This window comes from Chrysemys picta, chromosome 20, assembly GCF_011386835.1.
Source record: "Chrysemys picta bellii isolate R12L10 chromosome 20, ASM1138683v2, whole genome shotgun sequence".
Lineage (NCBI taxonomy): Eukaryota > Metazoa > Chordata > Testudines > Emydidae > Chrysemys > Chrysemys picta.
Genome location: NC_088810.1, coordinates 15,232,805 through 15,242,101, shown reverse-complemented (window position 1 = coordinate 15,242,101; position 9,297 = coordinate 15,232,805). Strand labels below are relative to the sequence as shown.

Sequence of the window (9,297 nt, the reverse complement as noted above, 5' to 3'; positions counted from 1 at the left end):
GTGGCTGGGAGCAGGAATTCATTTCTGGTTCTAGCAGTAGAGCTCTGGAGCACCACTGGACATGACCATAGCACAGATCAACCCCGGCTTGTGCCTCACTTTCCAATCAGAGACAATTAGGTTTGGAAGAGACCACAGGAGGTCATCTAGTCCAAGCCCCTGCTCAAAGCAGGTCCACCCCCAACTAAATCATCCCAGCCACGGCTTTGTCAAGCCAGGCTTTAAAAACCTCTAAGGTTGGAGATTCTACCACCTCCCATTCCAGTGCTTCACCACCCTCCTAGTGAAATAGTGTTTCCTAATATCCAACCTAGACCTCCCCCACTGCAACTTGAGACCATTACTCCTCATTCTGTCATCTGCCACTACTGAGAACAGCTGAGCTCCATCCTCTTTGGAACCCCCCTTCAGGTAGTTGAAGGCTGCTATCAAATCCCCCCCTCCCTCTTCTCTTCTGCAGCCTAAACAAGCCCAGTTCCCTCAGCCTCTCCTCGTAAGTCATGTACCCCAGCTCCCAAACTAAAGTCACGGATGGGGTAAAGCCACTGCAGAGAGCAGGGGGGAACAAGCCAGGAAGGTAGCAATGGCAGAAGCTGAATGCCAGCTGCCTCACCCTTGACCCAACGCCCCAGGCTGCAGTGCCCTAGGTAATGGGAGGAACATGTCCAAGAAGTGCAAGCAACTGGCTGAGCCCAAAACACTTGCCTGACCTGCATCCAGCCTGCCCGCTAGTAGAGGGGAACTTAGCCCAGAGGGAGCGGAGGGGACTGGGGTGAGACAGGAGTGAACAGGGCCAGCCAGGGTGGGGAATACAGGTTCTACCCCTGCCCCTCAAAACCTCTGCGCTTCAGGGCACTAGGCCATGCCTAGAAGAGCAGAGGTGGAACTTGTATTACCCACACTCCATGCAGCCTCCCCAAACACAGGAGCCAGCACCTGCAGGCACCCTATTCTCTGTTACGTACCTCTGGCCGTGCAAAGGGGCAGCGGCTGGGCCCTGTAGGCTGCCAGTGAAAGGGGGTTTCAGGCTGTGAGAACAGAGGGGAAAAGGGCCTGCTGCCAGCCCCAGGAGCCTCTTAGCTGAGAGTAGGGCATGGTCATTGTCAGCATGGGGTGGGGGAGGCATGTAGTAGGACATGGAGCCTGCTTTTGGGGGCATGGGGTAGGGCACCAGTCACGGACACAGGAGCCTTGGTGGCTATTTCTGCCTCCCCATGGTGGAGGTCCCCTGCCCTCACACACAAAGCAGGGAAGCCCTGGGACCCGTGGAAAGGATGCTGCCCAGAGTGGAGATGTGTGGTGCTTTAGGCAGGACTGGCAAATGCAGGGCAGCAGGAGAAAGGTGCCCTCTCGCCCTGCCCTGTATGCCAGCACGTAAACAGACTCAGACCCTGTAGGAGTGGACAAGCCCTTAACCTGGCAGGCAGGTGCAGAGCTTGGCAAAGCCAGAAGGAGGGGAAGGGAAGTGGCAGGAAGTCCAAGGCACAGTCTGCCCATGCACCTGTTGCAACAGGAGTCAGTAAAAGCTTTAAAGAGAAATACCAATGCCCGGAGCTCAACCCTCGCCCCCTCAGGGGGTGGCCAGGGCCAGGGGAGAACCAAGTAGCACGCAGCCATGGCAACTGGGCTGGAAGGATCCATTGCCCTGGTGGAGGAGAGTGGAAGGTGCGTCTGCCACCCAAGAGAGGACCAAGCTCCCAGGGGCCGGTCTGTCTGTGTACAGCTATGCAGAGAAAGGGGTGTAGGGTAGCTGGGTGCCTAGAAACGAGTGAAGCCACATGGCCGCTCTGCTCCCAGCCCAGGGGAGAACTGGCCTTGGGGGACACTGCGCACTGTTCTCCCAGCAGCCTCCAAGCTGCTACAAGACAAGTGGAGACATAGGGCAGGGGCCCAGCGTTGTACAGGGGCCCAATCCTGCTCCAGCTGGGACCACGACATCGATCTCAACAGGAGAGCACAGCCTGCTCTGAAGCCAAGGGTGGCAGCCAAAGAAAAGCTCCAAGCTGCTGAGTCTGGCGTGGTGTGGAAGAAATGCTCAGACAGGCCCCCCCCGCCCCCACTGCAGCTCAGGCCCCTGCAGCTCTCGCTCAATTTTTTTATTGCATTTATATATAATATATATTTAAACTTTTACAATAATTTTAACTTGATAACATCCAAGTTCAGTTTGGTTCATTTGGTGTTTAATATATATAAAATTAGGCCTCTAAACAGTGATGGGGAACCTCCTGGCCACAGCTCCCAAAACAATAAATTTTTCTTAAAAGTAACAGAAAATTAAAGGACCTTCCTTTACTCCCCTCCACTAAGAGGCTGATCCTACCACCCTTCCTCTGGCAAATAACTCCCCTCCACTGGAATCCTACCAGGGTAAGGACAGCAAGATCAGGGCCCTAGCTATCTATTTGTCAAGGGGGGGCTGGAGAAAGGGTCAAAACCAAGTGCAAATCACTGATATGTACAAACTAGGCAAGCATCTCTTTGCAAACACCCCTGTGGTGGGGCAGGAAGGGGTGGGAAGTAGGCATGACAACAGGTTCTGCATGGGTGATCCAAAACACAAGCTCGGTGGAGACGTTCTAGATCAGGTATTCCTTTCATAGGAACCAGTGGGAGGGGAAAAAAAATAAAACCAACACAGAAAGGGAGGGAAGTCCCCAGTTTGAGAGAAGCAGAGTCAAAGATCTCTCGGGTGGGGGAAAAAACAAACCAAGAGAAGCACGAGACCGTGCCCCTCAAAGCACAAGCTTGCAGAATGCCTTTCAGGCCCACACCAACAACTCGAGGAGAGGAAGGAAAAAAAACAAACAACTCAATGCAGGCTCAAGAGAAGCTCTTGGGAAGAGGCATGCATGGAAGCCAAGCGCGCCCTCCTCCGGAAAAATCTTCTAGTACCAAAAGAACACAGGCCTCTCCACAGGCCCCCCTGCCTCCAGGCAGTTCCACACGGGGAGACCAGGGGCTAATGCTCTGTCACTCTTTCTCTGACACTCTGCCCCCTCCCCTTCCTGGCAAGGGCTCCTAAAGCCCCTAAAGCAAAGGCGAGTCCAAAGTGCAATCTTGCTGAGCTGGTCACCCCGGGACCACAGGGGGAGGAGGAGTTGGGGGTTCCTTAACATTCCAAGAAAAAGCTGAAAGTGTTTGTTAGTAGAGATTTTTTTTTTTGTCTCCTCCCTTCACCCCACCCTTCCAAGGGGTTCTCCGTCCTCGGTGGCCTCATGAAGGCATGCACTGCACCCGATCTGGACCCTCCTCTTCGTCGTCCGAGGTGTCAGAGGAGCTAGGGGACTCGTCCGAGTCACCGTCTGTTGCTCCGGGTTCTCTTCGGCGCTGTCAAGAAAGGACAGGATGTCAGCCCCGCCCCCTCAACCAGGCCCCGCCCCCTTTGCAAACAGCAAGTCCTGCAGCGACTCCTACCGAGGGCAGCCCAACGTGTAAACAAACCAAGGAGGAGAGGGGTCACAGGAGGTTGTTCCAGCTGGCTGGACCTTCCCATCCTCAGACAGTTAATGGCTGAGCCAGGAATAGAACCGAGGAGTCCCAGCCCTGTGCTCTAGGCATTAGCCTACGCTGCCTTCCAAGAGAAAGGGCATCCAGCTGTTACATGCCGGGAAGCTCAGACCCAGTCTCCTGGGAACTGGGTCCTGGCCAGACTCATGCCAGAGTATGGAAAAAGCATGTTAGTCTGGGAACACTAAGCAGAAAGGGGAGAGGATCAGCTGTGTCAGAAACCACCTTGGTTCTTCTAGACTCTGCTCCCCACTAGCTGGAGCGAGACATGGACTGTACTGGTGACTCGGGAGGGAGCAACAGGGGGGCCACGTGGGCTGGCAAATGCTCAGGTCCCTCCTCGTTAGTGTTGGTCAAGGACACCCCAGGAAGCCAAAGGGTGCAGGAGGGCCACATGCAAGCAGGATGGATACCTACCCTGTGATGACGTCTCTGTCGGAGATGGTGCATGAGGAACCACAGCATGTGGCTGTCAAACAGGTCGGTGTGGTGCAAGCTGTCCTCGTCTCGCTCCCGCTTGTTCTTCTTGATCACCTAGAAATGAGAGCACCAGAGAGTGAGCAGACAGCAGCGGCAGCGCAGAGACGTCACTGCCTGCCATCGCTCTGGCACTAGATCCAGCCTCTGTTTATTCTGCGACAGAGGTCGACCCACCAAGAGGACATCAGGAGTCAGCCTGAGCAATGTGAACGGGAAAGACGATGCCAGGGAAGGCGAGCGGTCAGCAGGCCTGGCCTGCTCCAGTCAGCTAGTGCCTCTGCCCTTTGGGTGCCACCTAAGCCGTGGCTGGGATCGTACGGCTGGTGCCGTACGGCTGGGACTCTCCCACCCAGGCGGAGGTTGCTATCCACATGCAGCTCCTAGGCTGCTGCCAGGAGAGCAGCACCAGCTGGATGGAGGACTCCGCTTCTGAGCTCGATTCTCAAAGCTTGGCTGGGAGGCAAGAGAAGTGCAGCAGCTATCCGGGGACAATTCCTTTCCTAGCCCCCTTCTCCAACCCCCTCCCGGCAGAGTGTAAGGGCAGCAAGGCAGGAACACGACTGAAAAACCAAAGCAGTTCGGCCCGAGCATACATGGCTCAGATACTATCACAGTGCTGTCCAGTCAGAGATCCTTAAGCCCATCACAGCATTAGACCAGCTCCACACATGGAGCTCCACACCTTGGAGGTGTCAACAGCACAGGCAGGTCAGACTGGCAGTGAAAACACCGCTGGAGGTGCAGGGAACAGAACGGCTCTTGGAGCTGGAGCATGTCTGACCGTGCACAGTCCAGGAGCTCAGCTCAAAAAGGGATCTGTGACCGAACGTGGTCAGGCCCTTCGGTTTTACCTGTCCCCTGAGCAACTGCACTTCCCACAGTGAAGCCCCCACAATACATGAACCGGCACTCTTCGGCATCCCTGAGCCTCCCAGGCCATCTCAGCGGTTTTGGAGATCTCCCATCCAAACGCTGCCCAGGTGCTGCTGCCTGCTGTTACCTGACTTGGCAGCTACTTCGCCGTTGCCCTCGATACTGACTAAAGGGACTGAGCCCCTAATGTAACAGACACAGATGGTGATTTGGAAGGCAATGGGGTCGCTTAAGAGATGACAAAAGTGACAGGGGATCGATCACTTGAGGATTACCGGTTCTGTTCACTCCCTCTGGGGAACCTGGCATTGGCCACTGTCGGAAGACAGGATACTGGGCTAGATGGACCTTTGGTCTGACCCAGTAGGGCCGTTCTTATGACAATTCATCCCAAGAGCCAGGCAAGCAGCACACTGACACCCAGAGGCATAGACAGCTCTCACCTCTTTCAGTCCAGTGAGCTCAGTGGGCGCCTCCGCGGTCGGTGCCCAGATCTTGACATCGTGATCCAGCCCGCTGGTGGCCAGGACAGGAAGGTGAGGGTGAGGCTCCAGGCAGTTAACCTGCAATGGAAACAGTCTTGCAGTGAGAGCAGGCTCACGGGAAAGCCAGCGAAGGCAGCCCGGTGGGCAGGTGAAGCACAGGACGGAGGCAGATGACTAGGCACAGGTCAGCCCAGCACACTGTATATTGGAGACAGCACCAAGGCACAGAACCCCCTGGTCTATTCTTGGCTCTGCCGCTGGCTCATTGATCGTGGGCAAATCACTTCCACTCTGTCTTGGCTTCCCGAGTGGTAAGCTGGGGACAGCACCACTCCGCACTACGGAAAGTGCTTTGAGATAGACAGATAAGCCGCTAAGTATTTTGCGCAATGCTGAGCACGTTCATAGGCAGAGTGAGCCCCACAGTTACAATCTAAGATCTAGATCAGAGGTCCCCAACGCCGTGCCCGCGGGTGCCATGGCATCTGCCGGGGCATCAAAGTGCGCCCGCGGACTGGCCGGCAGACGAGCATCCGCCGAAATGCCACCGAATTTTGGCGGTGACGCCTCTGGATAATGCCGCTTGTCGGTGGCATTTCGGCGGATGCTCGTCTGCCGCCACGGTCCTCCGTGGCGCGTCGTCTGGCGCCTGCCAGACGAAAAAGGTTGGGGACCACTGATCTAGATTCTACTGCCACCTATGCTACAACCTTGCCCCATGACCCTGGCCAAGCCGCCTCACCTCCGTGCCTCAGTTTCTCCATCTGTCCTACCGGGGGGAAGGATAGCTCAGTGGTTTGAGCATTGGCCTGCTAAACCCAGGGTTGAGAGTTCAATCCTTAAGGGGGCCACTTAGGGATCTGGGGCAAAAAAAAAAAAAAAAAAAAAAAAAAAAATATCAGTATTTGGTCCTGCTAGCGAAGGCAAGAGCTGGACTTGACCTTTCAGGGTCCCTTCCGGTTCTACGATAGGGACATACACACACCCCTTAGAGCAGCTTGAAGCTGGAGTCAATGGTTTGTCGAGTGCTGAAGACAAGGGAAGTGCCCGAGTTCTCAGCCCTACACAGGCATAACAAAGTTCTTTGCTCGCTGCAGCACAGAGCTGTAGATGGCTGACTCACGAGCCTGGTGCGCTGTACCAAGGCTGTGTCACCGCACTTGATTAGCAAAAAGAGATGCTGAAACAGCTGCTTCGGATGTGGGAAGCAGCAAAAGGCTGCTCTGACTTTCTACTGGGATCAGTCAAGTGCCATTGTGAAAATTATTTCTAGCACGACACCCTGGAAGAGGGGCCCCCCTCAGACGAAGCCGCCACTACTTGTGGAGCTCTGCTTCAGACCCAATTCCATGAGGAAGTCTGTAGTAAAGGAGGATGTCTACTTTCTCCTAGAGCCGCTCTAGCTGAGAGTAATGAACTCACATTTCCAGACAGTGCCCCCCAAAAAAGGGGAGGCGGCAGACAGAACCGAGAAAGAGAGCGAGCGCGCGCTCAAGGGGAGTTAATGCTCGCCAATTAAGTTGTACCCGAACTGTTTGGTACATCTTAAATAATTCATAAGACGACTGAATTCAGACGAGCAGGCATTCAAGCTCGCACGTTCCGGTGACAAAGGAGGGGAAAGCTAAAACCCAGAGGAGAATATTCAACACGCCAGTGAATTAGCTCAAGAACAGGGGAGGCGAAGTACACACTGAATAGCAAATTGAAGTGTAAAAGGCAAAGCTTGATAGTTTCATGCAAGTTGCTTGGAAACGAGTCTTCAGCCCAGATCCCTGGATTCAAAATTAGGCTACATGGAGACAGCAAAAAACATCTGCTTATTAGATGGTTAGCTTAACCCTAAGTATTAAATACAGAGTATGTCCAATACTAGCTAAAAAGCGGAACCAGCATTTTAGTCTAGATGGAGCGGTGTAGAGCTAACACCTCATTCAGTGCAAGTGACAGATGGGGCGGTGCTGACCAGACAGGCCCTGCTTGTCCAGACTAGTGTTGCTAGCTGGTAGGTTGGAAAAATCTGAGGTGTACAAGGCAAAGGCTAGAAGGAAGAAAGGCAAAGCACAGCTACAATAGGATTTGCTTTACCCAAGAGCTTCATTGGGATTCAGAATCCACTACACACCCACTTAACACACGCCTGCGTGACTACAGGATGCACGGTGGCTGTAACCCAATACAATCCACATCCTGCCGGTTCCCTGGGACCCTGCCACTATGCATGGTCCAGTCGTGAACGCGACAACCAAGGCTCTACTTTCCAAACAAGTAAGAGCTAGTTCTAATAAAATGCACCTCCCGAGATCTCACAGTGCAGTAATGGGCGGGTATTGACCAGGAAGAACTAGAAATGGATACTTGCACATTCACTACAAGGGCTGATCTCTGAAATGCATTCACAGTCAGCCCATTGAAAAACACAGGTTTTGTGTTTCAGTGAAATCAGACACCTGACGTAGGCCTTTACACATAGGGAAAAGCGCCTCTTATTTTACATCACTCCTATGATTTACTGCATCTGTAATTACAGCGCTAGTATTACCGGTAATAAAACACCTGACATGAACAACAAACCAGTTTTATCAGTGACAGACTCTTTTGATGAAGCTTCCGTGATAAGTCCGAGAGCGTTCCAAACACAGTCAGGATTCAACGTTTTTATGAGTATTTCAATACCCAGTTCAATGCACAGTATCTGGCAGAATACATTTTGCTGTCAGGAAAAGAAGTGTTCACAGGGAGTGGCAGAAAGTCTATCACTTGGGACACTTGATACAAGCCTAGAGAAGGCACGAGAAAGTCCTTGGAGGGAATAATCCTGTGCAGACCGAGGAGAAATGCGCTTGCCCTCCATCCCGTCCACCCGATTCAACTGCATGGCCTTGACCTACATGGCTTCTGTACCTTCTCCAGCATCCCACAGGTCAACACTTAGGACATGTGAACTCAGCAATGAATCTGAAGTGACCGGCTCAGTTAGTGCACATGAAAATTGTTGGTTATAGCACACAGAGAGCTCTGACAAGTCGCTTTTCCTCCCCCCCTCTTGTGCATTTCGAGAGCCAGCAAGGAGCAAAGAATGTATTGTTTGGGATACAGCGTGCTGGAGGCCCAGTCAGTCAGACACAGAAGACAGAGGCCTGGCAATTAACCATAAACCCTGAAACGTGTTCCAGCTACATAGATGGCTAAGCCATCCAGAGCATAAGGCTAGAGGGATCAGTTTTCCAAACCCTTGCATTTGCACTTACTCCCAAGAATGCCCATGAGCAGGAATGATTGGGGGAGGGAAGAACAATGAACAAGGGAGCTAAAGGGAAAGCAAGACGTACTCTTGTCTCTCACAGCTAGCTGCCGCTCCAATGTCTCAGCACCATTAGCTAGCTGGCTGGATTCCCAGCCAATAAACCCTATCTGTGGCAGAGCAAGTGTCGGACGCCAATACAAGGCAATATGGCAGGTGTGTCGCACTGAGAAAGTTGACCGCAGAAACTAGTTTAGCTATAACCCGCTGGACTAGTCACCCCTTGGTAGTGCTCAGTTATCCCTCGAGGTCTGGCTTTAGCTCAATATACTACTTGTGGACACTGCCAAACACTCTAAGTGAACTGTTCTGATCAGCTCCTGGTAATAAAACTCCTACAGCACCCCGCCTCTCTCATTGCACCTCACAATATAATGGCACGAGGTCACCTCCCTTCCCTGGAAAGCCAATTTAAAATACTTTTGCCAAGGACCACAGCGGAACTCTGACGTGGGACCCAAGGCAACACCTGGAAGACAGGATATCATTCCCTTCACCATCCTGAGGCCTTCTCACTCAGCACAAGGTCTAACCATCCAAAGGGCCAGACTGAAAAGATTCTCAGGACAAGGCAGGCAGCCTAGCGCAGGGACAAAATCATGGAGCTGGGAACCTGGATTCCTGGGTTCTAGTCTTGGTTCTGGC

General features: G+C 53.1%; 1 protein-coding gene across 6 annotated transcripts in view; it reads right to left on the bottom strand.

Annotated features, from left to right (window-relative positions):
- Positions 1-2,166: 2,166 nt before the first annotated feature.
- The window catches only part of DCAF8 (DDB1 and CUL4 associated factor 8), a 48,432-nt gene continuing 41,301 nt past the window's right edge, over positions 2,167-9,297 (bottom strand). For all 6 annotated transcript variants that reach the window (XM_042843381.2, XM_065574691.1, XM_065574688.1 and 3 more), the window contains 3 exons: positions 5,307-5,426; positions 3,928-4,044; positions 2,167-3,330 (listed from right to left, as the gene is read on the bottom strand). In XM_042843381.2, coding sequence (XP_042699315.2) covers positions 3,217-3,330; positions 3,928-4,044; positions 5,307-5,426 — 351 coding nt within the window. In that variant the 3' untranslated portion in view covers positions 2,167-3,216. The remainder of the gene's footprint in view (positions 3,331-3,927; positions 4,045-5,306; positions 5,427-9,297) is intronic.